Source organism: Chamaea fasciata, unplaced genomic scaffold (assembly GCF_029207755.1).
Source record: "Chamaea fasciata isolate MVZ Bird 193981 ecotype frontalis unplaced genomic scaffold, bChaFas1.0.hap1 SCAF_7, whole genome shotgun sequence".
Lineage (NCBI taxonomy): Eukaryota > Metazoa > Chordata > Aves > Passeriformes > Sylviidae > Chamaea > Chamaea fasciata.
The window spans coordinates 23410643-23430578 of NW_027094092.1; the positions used below are offsets into that span (position 1 = coordinate 23410643).

Sequence of the window (19936 nt, forward strand, 5' to 3'; positions counted from 1 at the left end):
CACCCAGAAAAGGGTTTTCCACAGTACAAAGATAGAAACATTGAACAGAAAGCAAAACCAATGTAAAGGTTATCCACTTCCCAGTGGTGCAGGACCCTTCCTCCTCCACCTCCAGTCCTATGAGCCTGCTGATCTCCCTTATCCCAGCACTACAGGCTGCCTGTCTGCATGCAAAGTTGATTCAAGAAGTTAAGTTAGGAAAGAAATAGACCAGGGGGTGGGAGGTGGGTGTGTGGGTGTAGACAAGCAAATTCTTTGCCTGTTTAGCTCTCTGAATAGGCTCACTGTGAGGTCAGATGAGACCCAGTGCCAAGGAAGCATGGGAAATACAGGTTTGGAGACAGAAGTGGACAAGAAGTCCTTTTTGGCAGCAGCTAAACTGATAATCTGAGAAACTGAACTTTTAAATTCAACACTGGGTAGCTTCAACACATTTCCTAAAGGTGTCAAAACACTTCCAAAAGGTGCCTTAAAAGGAAGAGTGCAGCACAGAATCAGTACAATGCAGGCAGAAGAGAACAGAGAAATCGTGGTGCAAAAAATTAAGCAAATAAAGACATATTGACTATAAAATATAGAGTAACAAAACATGAAATTCTGTATTTTGGTATCAAAATTCAGCCAAAACACACATCATTAGACTTATGCCTTTATAATATTGACTTTGCCTCTTCCACATAAGCTGTAGTGTAGATTTTCTCAAAGTCTGCTATTTCCTCCCTTCTGTGACCAGGACACAGAGCAAAACTGCTTTGACAGAGCAAAACTAAGCACAACTCAAATGCTGAGTTCTCCACTCAAGCACAGTCTTTCCACAGACAATTCCTGACTAAAAAGTGAGTTTGTGGGTCTCTTACCTTGATTCTGTTGTTTTTTGGACCAGACTGGAGAGAGGAGCCATTACACTGAGCTCGTGCTCTTTGGGACTGAGAGGACCCCTTCGGCAGGGGGCAACCACTTCCATTGGGAATCTTTCCAGATGGTGCTTTGGAATCACAGTCCTAAATTAGGGGAAACAAACTTGTCACTGATTTTTTTTCAGTGATGAATGAGCATGACTCAGGATCAGAAATCCAACCTTCACCCTTAATCCTTTTGTCCTTACAATGTGACTGAGCAGCTTCAGCACCCCAGTTTAATAACAACTGCCAGAAATGAGACTGATTCAGAGAGCATTGTAACCTCTGCCCTGAAAGACAACAAGTGCTAAGACCTCCCAATCCTCAAGAGAAATAGAGGAGGAATTGGAACCATAGTCCCTTGGCATGAGTCAGGTTCCACTAGAAAGATAAGGGACTGAGCCTGCCCCTTCCGTTAGCAGCTGCTGCCCAGAGAAATACAACTCCATCTGGGTAGGAGATGGGGTAAAAGAATCTTGCTCTCCCCAGTGCATCAGAATAACTAAGTCTACAGAATTATTCTATAGCTGGGATCATCTTTCAAATGACAAGATATTTATCTAGGATTTCAGCCTCTCTCTAAATGAGAAGACGAAATTCATTTCAGGCATTAAAGTCTCCTATTGAGTCAAAGTTAACACCTAATTGCTCTTTTTTAGTGCCTGACTTGCACTTTCACCTCTCAAAAGTCATGGCACACCAAGGACTGAACAGTCTAAAGGAGCTGCAATTGTGCAGATGTCTGAAGATTAGGTGCTCCCCTCTGTCTTGGAATCACCTTCTGCTACCCCATCTACAAAGGGGAGACCCTTTGCAGCTGGGTGACTCCTTTGAACTTAGGATTACCTGGCCAATCATAAACCCCTTCTACCACACAAAGTCACCCAAATAAACATCTGGTCCAGGACATAACCAAGAAGAAACATCTTCTGGCCTTTGTCCTGACTGAGGACTCAGAAAGAGAATGGGTCAGTGGAACATGCATTAGCAAGCTGTCACCCCTCAAAGCCTACTTGAGCAAAAGTTTCATTTGTAAAGTGCTCCAGCTCCCAGTCCCCACAAAAGAGGAGCTCTCTTTTACACTTACCACATAAAGAACAAAACCAAACCAGAAGTGAGAAATCTCAGTTAAAACCACAAAACAAAAGCCTGAAGATGAAACCTAATCCTACAGACCAGTGGCAAAAAAACCCCAAGGGGCAATGACAAGGTACTCACAGTCACAGAATAATTTCCTGACGCTGTCAGATAAGGCAGATAAGGTATTTAGTACAGAGCTTCAAATATAAGAGCACTCCCTTCCCTCAGGCGGCTGACTTACCACAACAGAATACTCCTCCTCTTTCTCTAGGAAGATCTTCTCTAGCACCAGGAAGGTCAGGAAACCAATGATCACCCAGAGACCAAGAAGCTTCTGCTGCTGAAAGCTCTGCCCTTCTCCTGAAGGACAAAAGAGAAATCTTCATGTCTCTATTAAGTACATAGTTTTCCATGCAGTTCCAAGACAAAAAAAAAAAAAAAAGACAGTGGAAAAACTCCCTGCAAGGTAGGAGGAGTAAACACATCTCAAAACAGATTAGTTTAACTTGCTCATTCTTGATCTAACAGATATCATCATCTCAAGACACTCAGAGTGAGAGCTACCATCCTTTTTTCTGCATCAGCTCAACCCAGAAAATTTCTGACAACACTGGGAATTTCCCTGAGCTCCTGAGGCAAGTGAATATTACATCAACAAAAATCCAGCAGCTGTAACTACTGAGCAGCAAGTCCTAACATGAAATCTGCCATTAGTGGAGTTACAAACTCATCTTACCCTTTCTGCCACACCTCGGCAAGTTATTAAGCCCAAAGCTATAAACTTTCTTTTCAATTACAGCCAAGCTTGTGAGATAATAATCTATTCAGCCTCACTGCAGAAATGGAAATTGCATTGCAATGGAAGAACAGAATGACTCTAACAGGACTTACATGGGTCAAGGAAACCTTTATGCTTCAGGACAGTCTGGCAGAAGCAAATAAGCTTGAGCAGGAAGACAGAGTAATTTGGGAACCACTGTAGAAAGGGTGAAAAAAGGTACAGCAGGTTCTGCTGAGAGTGCTAGAGCTGTGAGGAAGAAGAGGACTAAAGGCCCAGCGGATTTGAAACCCCAGGACATAGGTGCAAGAAAGTCTGGGAAACCCAGGGCATCACCCTTCATCTCTCACATTTTCAGTAGGAAAATGATTTCTTGGTTTCTCAACAGGTGGGATGCAGCAGCAGTTGCCTTTTATGATATCAGTTTGCTGAAGCAGAGAGATTACAGACATTACAGGTTTCAGCAACCCTGGCTATTTGACAGGTGAAGGACCTACACTGATACCATACAGTCTATACCAACTCAGTGTTTAGTTTGCTGGCAAACACAAGTTTCTGTCACCTCCATTTCCTTTTTCTTCTCCTGCCCCACCCCCCTATCTTAATTGTGGCTCTATAGACAATGTTCTATGATTTCTCATGGAGCAAAGACTGCAACACATGAGCTCCCATAAATCAAAGCATCCAACAGAGGGGCCCCAGTTAATGCCAAGAGAGAGGTTCTAGGAGTAACACTGTTATAGGGACAGATTTGTAAAAAAGGTACACCTGATCCTCAACTAAGATGGTGAACATGTTCACATACCAGACCACATACACATTCATAAGCTCCCATCAGGTTAAAGAAGCATTCCCTTTCCTTACAGAAGTGACAAAGGAAAATCAACAGAGATTTACAGGAATCCAAGGCATGATAGGAAAAGTTGTAGACAAGAAACCATTCCAAGTTACTAAACATAAAGAAACCATGTCTAACTGAGGAAGCCTCTGATTTTAAAGTCTTTGGAGCACTGCTGAGTACAAAGATGAAGTATTACATGTGTGTTTTTTTATTCTCACATCCTTCCCTAGGCATTTGCTTTTATAAATTACTTGAAAAAGAATACCAGCTAGACCAGTTTTTGGGCTGACCCAGACTGGCTGGTCTTGGGCTTTCAAGGTGGAACAGACTCAGAACAGGCACAGCAGAAGCTGCTTCCAGGCACATAAGGCACTCTACCTGTTGTTGCACTGCATGTGTAGGCCCAGGCTTCAGGAAGCAGGTGGAGAAACACATTTCCCAGTAGTCCACCAATTGCAAAACTCAACAACTGCTTCAAACGGTGTGACCCAGCTAAAAAAAAGAAACAAGAAGCAAAAAAACCCGATCACTACTCAGCCAGGAATCAAAACATCTCCAGCTGAGATTTTGCACAAAGAAACCCAAATTGAAAGCATCTGCAAAGCAAGCTTTTGAAGGAGAGAGCACAAACCAGATGGAGTGCAAGAAAGAGCCCTTGCACCACTTGGCTGGAACAGCAGTGTGCAAGAGGGTCCTGAACTAAGCAGGCCGACAAACAGTACTCTTTGTACAAGTTCCATACAGGGCTTACACTTGTCAAAGGCCTCCCCTTCAAATTCACAGGTGTGGGTTAAAGCACCAAAAACAGACTTCCTATTTTAGAGAACAGCATTTCTGTGACAGGGTCCTGTTCACCACTGTGCTGCTGTCACCTCCCAGGACACTAGGCTTCAGTGTCCTGTGCAGTCCTTCACTGCCAGTGCCATTTTACCTTCTGAGCGCAGCGCAGCTCCCGTCTCAAGGGGGATCACCAGCAAGGGGAAGACCCCGCTCAGCCCCACCATGAAGGAACCGATGAGGGAACAGATCCAAGCATCCAGCCGCTCGCTGCTGAACAGGTGTCCCCAAGACTCTGCCTCCGTGTCACACAGAGAACCAGAGCCAGCAGCAACATGACTCCTTGGGAGCTGCTGAGCTTCACAGGCCACAATCAGGAACAAGGAGAGCGTCCCATCAAGCAGGAGGTTTTGTTTTGTCATCGCTAAGTGGTCTCAGCCGGGCTGGGCAATCTCTGAAAAGAGAAGGGGAAAGCAGTCCTGAAATCATGTTCAACCCTTTTTTCCACCATCTCAGAGAAGAAGCCTTGGCCACAAGGCCCTCCCTTCAGTGTCTTAGCACAGGTATGAATACCCGTGTGGTAGACCTGAAACTCTTCTTGATTTCAACACAGCCCTGAAGGACAGAGAGGCTGTTTATCAATGGGTGTATGAAACTGAGACATCTCGGGAAAGCATCAGGCTTTCACTATTTCCCTTCAGATGGGCTGGACAAGGACTCCAAGTACCCTTGTTCTTGTCCTTCAGTGTCCCAAGGCTTCAGCAAGAGGGACTGACCAGAGATGCTACCAGGTAAATCTTCTCTTTGCCATGGAACAGCACCCCTGTAACAAATTAGGATGCAAGACAGGCAACGTAACAGAGGTCTGTAAACTCATGAGTGGTGAAAAAGATGTGGAACAGGGTAGATTATTCACTATCTCATCAGGCACAAGTGCTGACACCCATCCACATGGAGCCAACGAGGGTCAGCTTCAAAACAAATATGACCCTTCATCAGCAGGTAACTTGTGTGATAGCACTTCTCCAAAAATGATGAAAAATTTTACATGCACTCATCCAAAGAGAGGACAAGTACTAGAAAGACAGATCTATTAATTGTTAATGGTTAAACAGCTCACATTAGACTCGGGAAATTCCCTGACATGAGAGGACCTGGAGAATGGAAGTGTACTTGAAAGATACCATATCTACTTGTCCTGTTTTTATCCTTTTATAGAAGGATACTGGATTAGATGGTCTCTTAGTCAAAACCAGCACAGCTGTTAGTAAGAGCTCTGCAGTCACAAGAAAACTGGAGAAGAGGGCATGTTAGAAGAGAAAAAGATAATTACACTCACTGACAAAGAGGGAAGGAAAGCAAATTATGTAAAAGCGGAAGTACAAATGTTCCTTCAATCTCCAGAAGAAAAAGTGAAATGTGACAAGTAAAATTAACTTGGAGATGGGAGAAAAGGGTGGGTTAGAAAAAGACAGACCTAACAAATGTCCACAAAACAGCTCTTGAGAAGTAATAACAGCATTCACCTGGAAGCATGTAAGAAACTAGTCTAATCTCTGAAGCATCAGTGACCATCTTTGAAAATTTACAGGAGTATGGGAAGGGCATAAGAAGGCTGGAGAAGCATCATGCCTCACCTACCTTTTTAAAAGGAAAAAAAAAGTTGGGAGAAGTTACACACCAGTAACTTCAATCCTCTGAAGGACTCTTGATCAAATTAAATGATCAGTTTGTAGTTACCTATAAGATAAGAAATTGATAGAGATATCAAACCATTAAGTAACAGCCAGATATAAAGGAACTGAAGGCTGTGGATGAAAAGGGTGATATTGCCCCTTGTCCCCCCCTCCTTCATGAAGCATCACCTCTCCATGCTCACACCAGACTCCACCAGTGAGTGGCATCAGAACAAATGAGCAGGAAAAACTACTTTTTTAAACTCATGGCCCCTTGCCAATTTCAGTCCCTGAACAAAGACACAGCAGGAGGAAGGCCGAGCTACAATCAAAAGCAATCAAAGAGAAATTAAGGGACAGGGTCCCACGTCTTCTCTGAAGGAGAACAGTAATCTCCAAGCATAGTGACCATGGACATCAGAAGCAGAGATGCTTGAAGAAATCAGTGAAGAAACTGGCTTGGTTAGTTGATCAAGGACCACTAATGCTATCACTTTTCTCTTACAACAAAAAATAAAATCCCTCAACACAGCAAGTTCAAACCAGCTCAGGATTTTGGGGCATCTTACTGCAGTGTTTTCATCTGGCTGCAGGAACCCCACACTGACCTATAAGCTACTATCAAACCAATCTCGGTAAAGATCAGTACAAAACAGCACACTAAGGGCAGGGGAGGCAGGTGTGGAATCAAATGGAAATGACAGAATAGTAATTCCCATATGCCACAGAGAAAAAGCACACTCTGATTGAGAAATTAATTCCAAGCCAGCAGGCCCATGTTGCTACAAAAAGGGTAAATGTCATCCAGGGACATAGTAGTGGTGCCACAGAAGGTCTCACACAGGTGAGACTTCAGCCAACAGACCACATCCAGCCCCACATATTCTTCCTCATAAAGCACATGCAAAAATCTGAGACATTGCAGTGGAAAGAAACAAAAAGTACAGCGTAGAGAGCATGACTGGAAAAATAACCAAAGGACCTGGGTGTGTTTAGTCTTAAAAAGATAACACCAAAGGAACAGAACAGCCTGCATACATTAGAAGTCACAAGAAAGGGGGAAAGTGCTCAACTCTTCTTTCACATCAGTTCAAATGGTAAACAAGATTAAGCCTGCATATGAAGAAAAAAATATACATAGTGCAAAAGTGGGGTTGTACTGAAACAGGTTATCTAGGATAGCACTAATTTTTGTGGGTTTTGGTCTGGTTTTGGGGGGGGGTTTTTTGTTGTTTGTTTTTTTGGGTTTTTTTTTTTTGTTTGGCTGGTTTTTGGTTGTTGTTGTTTGTTTGTTTTTCTTAACTTTGAGAAAAAAAACAGCTGATACAGATACCATTTTATTGCAAAGATTAGATCCCTTCTTTGAAGTCCTTCAGGCCTACACCCCTTCCAACCCTGGAGTAGGCCTGATGGATGTCCTCATCCTTTATGATAGGATTGGACCTATAAAATGACTGAGAACTTTGTGAGGAACACACCAAAAATAAATCAGAATTTATATAACTATGTATGCCTATGAAGAAGCAACAATGATGGGAAACAGCACAAATCTTTTCGGTAACGTTGTCACAGCTTTTGAGAATCAATCTGGAAAAGTAAACACTTCAATTGATTCAACAGGTCGATTTCTTGCATTTCATTCTCCACACTTACAACCCACAAAAGCCCCAAGAGACACCTGAAAGGGTCTTAGAGACTGAGACACAGTAGCACACAGGACAAAGGGCATGTTCAGGACTCTGAAAAAGGTTTCCACACTTGGCTTCATGTCACTCTTCCAGCCACAAAAGGGATCAGGTTCCTCAAAAAGGGGATGATGGTGGAAAACAAATGGGTAAAAAGGTGTAGTAAACTGATTCCCCTAACTCACATTAGTGTTGGTCAGCTCTCTGTGGCCCACAGGTCTTTATCCTGCTCACATGAGGAAAAAGCAGCACATCTCTTTACTCCTGTGCAGACAGACCATCATTACATCATGCCACAGGAACAACCCCACATCTCATGCAATAAATTCCTCATGTTTATAAAAATATCTATGAGAAACTCAGTGCATTGTCCAGGACACACCTGAACTGCTCTTTGTGTGCAGCTAATTGTTTAGAGCATATTCCCAGCATTTCCTTATTCCTAACATATCATAACCACTGGCGAAAAAAAAAAAAAAAAAAGCAAAAGCAAAAAAACCCCTTTTTTATCTCTACAGCCCCTTTGCTTCTCCATCTCATTAGTACATTAGCAAAGTCTCTAAATTCGAACATTCAGATTGGTTGTTCCTGTATTTAAGAGGAAGAAAATAAGCAAGGAAGACAAAGTCATAGGAAAAAACTGCTCAAAAGAAAAATCATACCCTATCCAAACAGTTGCAAAGGGTGGAGGAAGTCTTTACCTACCCTAAAATTTAGACAACAGCATCTGTTTTAGGAACCCAGTCAGAGAATGTCTTGAAAAATTTCTAGAGAAAGCACTGCAGGCTCTCAGAGACATCTGTGGTCACGAGGCAGAGGCATACCCAGGTTTAGAGATGTGTTTTCTCAAGAAAGGTTTACCACATACTTAAAAGCAAGCAACTCTGGGAGCAAAATAGCCAGTGGTTTGTTTACTTATCAGTTTTGACAATACTCTGTCTGGGATCACAGCTCCCAGCTGTGCTTGATTCACAGCCTGGTGACCATGACCACTGGCAGCACTCTCCAGAGCACCACGTGTCTGAGCATTCAGGACTCAGGTCTGCTCAGCTCCTCCTGCAATAGCCTCAGGACTGGAATAACCATTAGGTTTTCCCAGCCCAGAGAGAACAAATAAATGCGAATTTGCCAGTTACACACTCCTTAGCAGGGGCAGAGGAAGCTGCACACCAAGCCAGGAGATCTATGAGGCTCCCAGGGCCTCCTCTACCTCACAGTGCTCACTGAGCACCTCTGTAGTAGGCTGGGACTGAGAAAACATGGACAAAATTCAAATGCCAAGGCAAAAACCTACTGGAAAAGAGAAAATGAAATATTGACATGATGACCATGCTTTTATCAATTACTCTCTCCCTAGACATTCTGCCTTCTCAGACCACAGAATTTCTTCTCTCAGTGCAATTGCTCATTGCCACATAATAACATCTCGGAGGCTGCTGAAAGGGGAAAAAAAAAAAAAAAAAAAAAAAAAGAAAAAAAAAAAAAAAAAAAGAGGGCTTTTTTTACACGTGTTTTCCCTGGAAGCCAGTTGCCTGGTCTTACGGTTGAAAAAGAGTACTGCATGGAATGGAAAAAAAGTGATTTTCCAGGGAGGAAGCATAATTTTCAGCCAAAAAAACTCTCATGAGCCACCTCCCTCCATTAGCCCTGTAGAGAGTTTTGAATTCCTCCTGGAAACCCTGACCTCGGCAGAAGCACAGAAGGTCTCCAGTACTCCCTGAGCACGCCCTTCTCTCTGAATCACTGCCCATCTCTAAGGAATGCGCTTCCCTGGTGGGACCCTTCCCTTTTGCCCCATCCCTCTGATCACTTTGCACAGACTCACATTTCTGCAAATGACAGCGTGCGCAGCTAAAAGGTGGGGATGCACAGGGTTACAAACAGTGGGGTCACAGACCAGAACAGACTGCAGACCCGGGGGAAACCTACGAGCTGGCAAGGAAGGCGTTTGAAACCGACTGAACACTAGCGGAGTTTGGGAGACTGCGACTCCTTCCCCATCCTGCATCCTTCCATCCCTAGGATGAGAGGGAAGTTTGAGGACCAGGCAATGGCGTTCATTCCCACTGGGCTAGGTTGGATTTCTCTCCTCCCGGCCCACTCTCCGAGGCAGCCCGAAGCACAGGCCGGGCACACCGCCGCTCTCCCGCTGCCCTCGCCCAGCCCGGGCCGGGCTGCGGCCCCGCTCTCGCCGCAGGCGACTAACGCGGCGGGCCCGCTCGTGTCATTGTCTCTCACACCGCGGCGGATGAGACCCACAGCGCGGCTTTGCCATTAGAGGAATGCTGAGCGATGCAAAGCGAGGCATATTTGCCGCGGGGCGAATTAGTAATGAGCGCTGCTCACGCACCTTTCAGGAGCAGCCCATGAGTTGCCACCCGGGGTCCCCGTGCCCCTGTGGCCGCGCAGACCCGGCCCCCCCGCTCCGCGCGTCCCGCGGGGCAGCTCCAGCGCCGAGACCTTCCCGCGGCATCGTCTGCCGGAGGAGGGACTTCAAAACTTTCTCGGCTGCGTCCCGCGGGGACTGCGCTCGCAGCCCCGGGCACGCCCGCAGCGGCAGCCGCCCGGCACGGCTGCCCCGGCGAGCTGCGGCAAGGGCGGGCTGCGAGGGCGGACGCGGCCCCGGGAGCCCAGGGGTAGCCGCGGCCCCGGAGCGGGCGGCGAGCAGCCCGCGGTCTCGCCGGGCCGGGGCACGGCTGCCGGCAGCAGCGGCCCCGCCAGGCGCTCCCCGCCACGTCTTTCCCAAAGTTGTCCCTCGCTCGGCCGGGCCGGACGCCCCCAGAGCCGGACTCGGCTCCGCTGCGTGTGGCGCTGCCCGCCCCCGCTCACCCCGTCCCGCCGCCGCCCGTGGCTGAGCTGCGCTGCGCTGCCGCACCCGGCCCCGCCGCCCCCCTCGCACCGCAGCGGCGGAGCGGCCGTGGCCCGGCGACCCCCGCCCCCGGCTGCCCCCCGGGCCGCCAGCCGCAGTTACCGTGCGCCACCGCCGCCGTGCCCGGAGCCGCCGCTGCCATCCAGCCGCGGCTCGGCGCGGGCCTGCCCCGCCCGGCGGCCCCTCGGCTCCGCCTCCCCCGGCCGGCCACGTCGGTCCCGGCCTTCCTCGGCTCCAGCGCCGCCGCCCCGCCGGGCACCCGCCGCCGCCGCCGCTGCGCTTCCGGCCGCAGCCGCCGTGTCCAGCCGGGCCGGTGGGGCGGGAGCGGGGCTGCCCGCGGGCACGGCCGCACGGCGAAACGAAGTCCTGGCAAACAGCCCCTCGTACGCGGTGCGGTGTTTGTACACATCCCCGATGCGGGCTGCGGGGGCACAAACGCGCCCGCTGTGCGAGACCCGGACTTCTGGAACATGCTTGCTGAGATTTTTTTTTCCCCTTTATTTTTAATCTCCCTAAATGGATTATAAATTCTTTCGGCTACACGTGGGCAGAGACAAGCACAGTGTGAAACCGAGGTTTGAGGAGAATTTCTGGAAGTTGTTAGAGCAGAAGAAAGTGTGGCTGGGGACTGAGCCTCGAAATGCTTTTGAACTTGCTTCCTCCTCACACGTTCATTGCAACCTTCATAATAACTTGTGCAACACTAGAGCTCCTTAAGCACTGGTGTCCTGTTAGTGGTGAAGGTTACCCACGGTTCTTGCAGAGATTTGCAGAAACTGCGTGTGCTTAGGAAACTAGGGCAGAAGGGAATAAAGATTTACCTTTATACAAGCCAAGCTAGGTCGGACCTATACTGTTTCCAATATAGACACTTTCCAAAGTGTACTGATGTACTTTTAAGTTCTTACCATTTTCCCTGAGACACAGAATTTGATTGTCATTCCAGTTTTCGGGATGAATCCTATTTTCCAAGAAGGCAGTGCTGATGTTGGTGCTTCTCGCTACGGTTTCACCCGAGTCTCATTACATCATACCAATGTCATGCCCTGGAGCAGGAGTTAGGAATTAAGTCAGCCGCAGTTGCCTGCAATGGTTTAGCTGCTCTTTCTGCATCCATGTAACAACAGCACAGTCCTACAGGCTACTGCGCTGCAAATGCACTTAAAAATAAGTTTTATCTTTCTTACTTACAAGCAGAACGTTTATATAGGAAGCCGAATTCTGAAAGCAAGCTTTTAAGAGAAAGTATTTTGCATTTTGCTCTCACTTGTACAATTTATGGGGTTTGTGTTTCACAGCTGCCTTCCTACTGCTTGAATAACTATCCTCAGCCTTCCTGAGCCGTGCTCCAGTGACACAGTTCCCTGTGCTGATGGACCATAGCTGTGATTATCACAGTTACAACAGGCAAACCCTCAGGTAAACCAAACCACGCCGAGAATTTCAACTATTGCAATCAGTAGGGGTATCATGGTCTCAGTGAAATGAGTGGGAGTTTGCTTTTGACTCCAGTAATGCAGGAGTTCACTCCAAGGCTCTCAGTTTTTATGACATCCTGCTGCAAGTCAACACATGAAGAATTCTGGATTAAATGTTCTCTCTGTACCTCATGTCATCAGGTGTCAGCGGCTGAGCATTAAATGGAGCTTTTACACAGTTGCTGGCTGTGCAGTGAAATTTTCAGTGATAATCTAGAGATCCATACGAAAAAATCATGGATCTGGGACCTTCTCCTGCCTCCCCCAAGCCACAGAATCACTTCAATATGATTTATCTGAAAATGACTTTTAGGTTTCTGTATTCTTTACTGAATTATTTCCCCCGCTGAACGTAAAAAAAAAAAAAAAAAACAAACAAACAAAAAAAAAAAAAAAAAAAACAAAAAAAACCAACCACCCAGATCACATTTAAAGGTAGATTAGCAAAATAGTCATTATATATTCAGTTCTCTTCTCTTTGATTTGTAACTGATGTTCTTGCCTCCCTAATGTCCTTACCTGAGCGTCTCCAATGCTTACCCTTATTTACAACCTCTGTGGTCTTGTATTGTTCTCCCAGGAACGGGACAATGACGCAACTCGGAGAGCTTTCCAGAAGAGAGTTAAAAACAAAAAAAAAAGTAAACCCATTATAGTTCCGTGGCACCCATGACGGCAGAGACATGGGCTACACCTCATGCACAGCCCCCAAAGGCCGGTGTGCTGTGCATCCACAAAAGACAAGAGATAGCAGTGGAGCACAGTACATTGGTTACTGAAAAATCAAGTCACTCGAAAGTATTAGTCAATTAATGACAAATGCTACATACATATTGTTATCGTTATCGTTATCGTTATTGTTATTGTTATTATTTTAAGTCCTGCTTTAATTGATTAAGGAGTATATTATTAGCTAGGCCCGCCATATGAAAAATCCGTTCACAGTATTTCGGCTGGAAAAAATAAAATAATAAATACAAAAGGAAACTCGGAGGATCAGTTATTCTCGCTGTCCCGGCCGGTTCCGGGGGTGCGGGAGCCCGCCGGGCACCGGGCTGCAGTGGCGCGGGGTGTCCGCGCGGCGGCGCTGCCCGCCCGCCGAACGGCGCCGCCGGCGGCCGCGGGCCGGGCCCGGAGCGCCCTCAGGGGGGCACGGGGAATCCCGCCCGCGGGGAAGCGGCTGTGGCCTGCGGGGTGCGAGCAGCTACACCTGTGTGGGGCACCTGAACGCTGCCGGGGGCTCATGGCACCTGACTGGCGCCGCAGTTGGCAGCCGTGCTCGGGACTAGCCCCTGCGGCGCCCGGCCGGGCGTGGGGAGTGAGGCGGTACCGCAGGTCGCCACGAACTCGCTGCGTTGTGCTGGCAGGACACGAACAACCCGAGCGCAGGGATGGTGTCACTTCCCCCGGTCACTCCGGCGCCATGGGAGGCTTTTCTTTAGCCACGCACAGCCTCGAGCGTCTCGGAAAGCCTGGCAAGCTTCTGTTTTGGCGGAAGGACGGGGGCTCTGCAGAGGAGCCTGGCTCCCTGGCCACTGCAGGGGAGTGGTCTTACCCAGAAAGACGTTTTGACTGCTGAATTTCCTCCACAAAACTTGCTAATAAAGGGGTCAAAGTGGCTTAGTAAATTCATGCTTCCTCGCACCTAATAGTGCTCTCTGTACTCTGTTCCCAGGACCTTTTAAAACATACTTTTTCCTGTGGTAGAGTAAGTAGCTCACTTTTGTAAAAGGGTGGGGCATGAGCGGTGCCCTTAAACTGCACTTGCTGCAGAGAAAGGGTACCAGAGCCCCAGCAAAATCCCTGGAGAGATCACATCAAAACATCTCTGGAAGGCTTGCATGTGAAGGACTCGATGAGAAGCACTGACAGAGCTGAGAAACGGGCAGACCATGAATGTGGACAGGGCAGAAAGATTTTTAAATTTCCCAATAAAGGTTGTCAGGCCCAGGAAGAGATGTCCAAAGTTTCTGTGGGATCTCTTGGAGATTTTCAGCAGTTCAGCCGGCCCCGACCTTGAGCAACTTGATCTGCTTGTGAACCTTCGAGCAGGAGACTGGACAAAACGACCTCCCAGAGGTCCTTCTCAACCTAATGTTTTCTATGATCCTCTGATTCAGAAAAAAACAGTATCAAGGGGTATGTGAATCAGGGAGCCCTCAAAGTATGTGAAAGGAGCTGTGAGGCTTCCGAAGAGGCATTTTTACCCACTGTTTGGTGGGCCAAAGGCAGTAACACTGTTGCCTGGAAGTCCTCCTCTGACTCATCCCAGGAGACATTTCTGCAAGGCACGCCAGAAAAGGAGAAGTGACTGCTAAGCCCTGAAGGGGGGTGGGGAGGGGAGCTGGCCCCATGGAAGCTCAGAACAGGGAATTTTAGTCTTACTCATCATATTATTTTTATATTTGGGTTTTCAGATGTAAAGCTCAGTATTTCTGTCAGCATATTAACTCTGTGTGCGCCTCAAGTTTGACCACTAGCCCCAGTGACTCCTTTTATGCCTGACTCCATGCACAGACACACAACTTCCAGCTGGAGAGCTCAGTCTGACTGGCACTTTACTAGTGTTTGTAAGGAGTAATTGTACTGTCTGGTCAGTGCTGTTTAATCTAGGCAGAATTCAGTGTCATTCTAGAGGAAGAATAAAAAAGATGTGCCTGGTCTGGGAAAGAGAAAGCCAGAGAGCAGGTTGGGGCAGATGAGAAAAATGTGGCAGATGAACAACAAGAGAATTTACAGAAGTTAGAATGGAGATTCATGCTGATTTACCTCATCTTAACCAAGTGTAAGCAAGAAATTGAAGGGAAATCTATGCGATCATGCAAAAAAAAGTGCTGGAATGTCTAGCAGAATCTAAACCTCTAGCAGAAGACCAGCATGTGTTTGTTCCTCACTGGAGTTTCAGACTTAAATAGCAAGGTCACAATACCACCCTACAAGGCTGGGTATGTGTTTTGTGTTTGATACACAATTATCTTTGTCTTAGATCTAAATGTAGTTAATGCTGGATTCTGACCATGGAAGGAGGTTTCCTTATGTGTTTCAAGTGCTCAGTAATGAAAAACCTGATTTCTATAAAAACTAGGTCAGCTTCATGTCTCTAGGGTAGAGACCCAGCTCTGATTCCTGCCCTTGAGCTGGCAGAGGACAGGCTGCAGTTCTGTATGCATGTTTCGGTATCAGTGCTGCAGGCATACACATACTCCATAACTAACATTCACACTTCCATTCTCTGCATGGAGGGAGATCTACATCCCTTCCTAGTGAGGGCCATATTCTGAATGCTGGTGCCAAGGTTCACACTCTCAGCTACTGTGAGTAGTGAGGCCTGTGCTGTCACTCACCTTGATTACTGTAGGCTTCACACTGTACAGAGCTACCAACCCTGTAAGTGGAGGAGCCATCACTTGGCAGAGCTGTAAGAGTCGTAGTTGTAAGGCATGGTGTGAAGAGAAGGCTTAAATATCAGGCCTCTGCAATGAAGGGGTTGATGGGGTGCAAAAGGATCTCCGAAGTTACTACTATGGTTCAGAACAATGCCTACCTCAAGCCAGCAGAGACAGAATTAAATTTTCTAGCTTCTTAAATTCAAGAGGATCCATTGTTAGCATTGACCACTCAAACTGTAAGTGCAGTTATTGCAGCCTAGTCCAGTTTTCTTCTAATGAGGAAGTCACAACAGTGTAGAGATCAGGGGTTTACAGTCTCCTTCCAGACTCTTGATGAATCTATGCCGTCTCCATTTGGGTAAAACACAGAACTACTCAGTGGGCTGGTACAAAGATCTCTGTAAAAAGACCGAGGAGGACATCTCCTGCTGTGTTTCAGTCTGGCATCTTGCGTTATGAAATAAGTTCTCAAAGACGGAAGAAAACTGTGAGATCAGGGTTTTTCCACTTCTGTTTGTCTAAGGTGACAGAAGTTGTATAAAGCTGGCACTAAAAAAAGTGCAATTGATAGCTAAGTTCATCCAAAGTACTCAAAGTAGGTGGGGGAAGCCCTTTTTTTTCTTTTCTAGTTGACAAAGAAGCCCAAGACTGGAGTAATAGTGGGAGTGTCACAGGCAAGACTGAAACTTAGTGGCAGACACTATGGAGGAGGATTCAGAAGAAGAATAGTATAGGGAATTGTCACTGAATCACAACTAACATCCACAATAACATGCTACCAGTAATCTGAGGAGACTTGATGTTTTGGTTAAACAGAAAAATTCACATGCAACATCAAGACAAGCAATTCCATATACAGTGGTGGTTTCCTGGTGCTATGTTCAAGAATAGAAATGTGCAAGCATGAGTAAATTTAGCAGAGAATCAACAGGTCCAGTAGAAGAAGGAAACAAGCAGCTTGGGGCAAGAAAGATTGTGTAGAGTCCAACTCAAAGTAAGCCTTAGGAGGAGAAAATTGGGATGCAGGCATAGCATCTCAAAGATGAGGTCTGTAAAACTGATCTTTGTTGGATAGAGGTGGTATCAGATAAAATAGTCATAAAGATAGCTGAGAAAAGTTGTGAGTCACAGTACTGCCAAATCCCTTTTCACCCCACAACTTCATCCTAGGTGTTTTGTATTTCATTTCAGAAGCCAAGCCTCTTGGCATAGCAAGAGGTCCCATGGAATCTTAGTCTCTCTTGTGTTCCAGAAGTTTTTAATTAGGCAGCTTGAAAAATTTTGAAACACAAAACTGACAAAGTTGAAAAAACTGAACACAAAAATAACAACCCCAAATTAATATTGCAAGGATCTAAAAATGTTTTAACCAGCCATGACATTTTTAGGTTCATTCCATGTTCCTGAGTGTCACAAATTTTGCACTATCAGAAATGGGCAATGGTCTGAACACTGCGTTTTTTCCCAGGTCAGGCATTTACTTGCACCATGGAAATACATCTGCTGGTTGGCAGAGCCAGTGGCCCCACAAAGATCACAGATCCTGAGTTTGAAAGCTTATCTACCACCCTCATTTCTTGCTATTACCTCAGGCCTCTTCTCAGCAGTCTGGGGCTTTGCTCCTCTAATGCTGGGCTTGTCCTACACAGCTGCCCACCTCTGATAACACAGCTGAGGAGCCCAGAGGAAGTTGTACAAGATGCTTTTGTCGACACTCCTTCCCACACAGACCATCTCCTGTATCCTTTGTTACTGTAAATTGACATCAGAGCTGCTGAATCATGATAGGAGAGTCACAAAAATGTTATTTATGTTGTAGAAACAAGGCCCCCTCCCTCTCATTGTTTCCTGCCTGTGTCAAAATGGAGTCACTGATTTTTGTCCTAACGCCTTCTGCACTGGAACTTGAGATGATGCACTCTGAATTCTCCTCCTTTGGGGTGGTATAAAATCCATAGAGGTACAACCAAGATTTGATTCTGGGCTGTGAAAAGATAGCCTTGCTGTGCAGACACTGTCTGGACAGCTCACCATGAAAAGCCATTTGGTACCAGTTTCTAAGAGATTTGCCTACAAGGCCAGAGCCCCAAGGGAGTTTTTCAAGTGAACTGCTGCACCTTTGAGAAGCTGACCTCCTGCACAGAGGACTTATTTGGAGTACAAAAATATTTTGTTAGAGTGCTTAGTTGTAACAGGCTTTATTCACAAGCCTGTAGATGGAGCTGAACTATGGTTCACCTTTTCGGCACAGTAACGGAGTTCCCAACAAACCACAGTGATGAGGAGAGAAAATGGTGCTGTGTCTGCAAAGAGGTGCATGGAACAGGATGACTCGGTAGCTTTAGACATTAAAGAGAGATACAAGAAGGACATAAAAAAAAAGACAAGAAAGAGGCAGGAGAAGACACTGATGACCAGAGACAAGTTACCAAAACATTAAAAATACGTAGGGAATAAGAGTAAGTTATGTCAAAGGGAAAGTCTGTGAGGCCTGGCAAAACACAAGGAAAGGAAGAGATCTCTAGCAAGCCATCCAAAGACTTCATAATGATCAAAATTTTCTGCGTGTAAAGTCATAAGCATTTAAAAGTTTTATGTGCATATAAATTCTTTTCAAAGCCATATTTTAATAGCCCAGTGAGACTTAACTGTCCTACTTTAAACTAATACATAGGCCGCACATAGAGTTGCCAAAGTATTCAGGGGAAATGTCCAGATTTTTACTGTATAAAAAATTTACCAGGATAAAATACCTATTCTCTTGCAGAAATTCAATTTAAAACTCCAACATCAGTTAGAAAAATCTAGGAAAATTCACAAATTAACAAATTTAATTAACAAATGAAAAGGGAGTTGTAATTTCTTTCTCCAGAATCCGATTTGTCTACTGTTCTCTTCCAAATTCTTACTTACCAACCAACTAACAGACAAAGTTGTTCTCTAAAACAAAATATGGAAAAGCAATAAAAATTTCAGTTCTTCATTTACTGAGTCTTCCCCACTATGACTCACTCTAAGATTATCAAAATGCATAATTAATTCAAAATAACAAACTAGCCTGGAACTATGACATAACGTAACCAACACAAATCATTTACTTTTACGGCATTACAAAATTGTTATTGTTGCTATCATTGTAGAAGCAGGTGAGAAAAAATTTGGCTGAAATCATACCTGTACAAGAAAAAATATTGTAACCTAGTTGGAAATCAAATGAAACATGTGAATGACAGAACCCATAGAAGAAATTATTGAAGTGAAAAGAAGATAAATTTTAAAAATATGCTACTAACTTACATTAACTTTGTGACTTAAGTCATGTGAAAAATTTCTTTATAAAAACAAATGAAATCGTCTTTCTTGCTCAATTCAGCTGCCATCATTTGGCTCATAACCCACTAAAACAGGACAAAATCAAAAATACTTGCATAGTCATTACTATGTGTCTAGTTAAAAACAGAGCATAAAACTCTGCATAAACTTCCCTATCATGTGCTTCGTGTATTTCATAGTTTCAAACATATCCATTCCAATTCTATTAAAAAAACATCCTGTTGTACCACTGTTATACAAATATTTATAGAGCATATAGAACTGAAATATCACCGGCTGTTGAACCACAGTCCCTTTGCAATCATTAGCCTGTGCTCAGTAAAGTTGACACCACTTTTGACACTGCATTTCCATTTAATGTAGGGCAGATTCAAGACCAAGTGTGTTATTTATGCTCCATAACTGATAAAGGGTGAGTGGCTGCAAGGACAGAGGTAGGAGGTCCTTTACTGGACTTCTTTTTTTCCTGGACTTGCATGGATTTTAAGGTCCGTAGCACAGTGTCAGCTGACTTTTCATTGCAGTAATACCATTTTGTGCTGGTATTGTACCTTTCTTTTTAATTAACAGATCTCAAAACACTTAATTCTTCTTTAGATACAATGTTTTGCATCAAATAAGGTGCTAAACATGTGCTTGCCACAACCAAGAGGGAAAATAAAGGCATAGAGGGTGCAAGCGGCCAGCTAATGAGTCAAGGAGTCAGAAAATTAACTCAATATCCCAGATTACAAGCCAGACCCTAAACAGTGGAGCATGTTCTCCTGTGTCAGCATTTGCTAGTCCATTTTCTTTCATGAAATCTGCCTTTCCATGAATGTAATTCAGAGGTTACAGTTAGCTAAAGTGACATTTCTGCAAGTATTTGAAGACTGAAAGGGAGCACCAAAGGTAGTAGGAGAGGTGGTCAGGGAAAGAGCACAGTGATGGCCCCATCACCTGGCTTTAATACAAAGGTAGGTAGAGGCCTTTAAATTTTACAGGTACAAGGAAAATTTTAGGGGTTTGAAGAGTGATATTATTGGAAGCAGCAGATTAGTCACCTTTCATGTTGAGGAAGAGTTATTTATAGCTCTTTGTTTTCCACATGGTTTGCTGTGGGACTTTGACAGAAAACACATGGTTTCTATG

General features: G+C 45.3%; 1 protein-coding gene across 3 annotated transcripts in view; it reads right to left on the reverse strand.

The window, feature by feature from the left end:
* The window catches only part of SLC39A13 (solute carrier family 39 member 13), a 48815-nt gene that overhangs the window by 9801 nt on the left and 19078 nt on the right, over positions 1 to 19936 (reverse strand). Inside the window, exons 1-6 of one of the 3 annotated variants that reach the window (XM_066187935.1) lie at positions 10708 to 10782; positions 6017 to 6115; positions 4530 to 4829; positions 3977 to 4090; positions 2221 to 2339; positions 858 to 1001 (exon numbers count right to left, since the gene is read on the reverse strand). In XM_066187935.1, the coding sequence (XP_066044032.1) occupies positions 858 to 1001; positions 2221 to 2339; positions 3977 to 4090; positions 4530 to 4797 (645 nt within the window). In that variant the 5' untranslated portion in view covers positions 4798 to 4829; positions 6017 to 6115; positions 10708 to 10782. Of the gene's footprint in view, positions 1 to 857; positions 1002 to 2220; positions 2340 to 3976; positions 4091 to 4529; positions 4830 to 6016; positions 6116 to 10707; positions 10783 to 19936 lie in introns of those variants that run through there. The other 2 variants (XM_066187937.1, XM_066187936.1) reach the window with 2 other exon arrangements.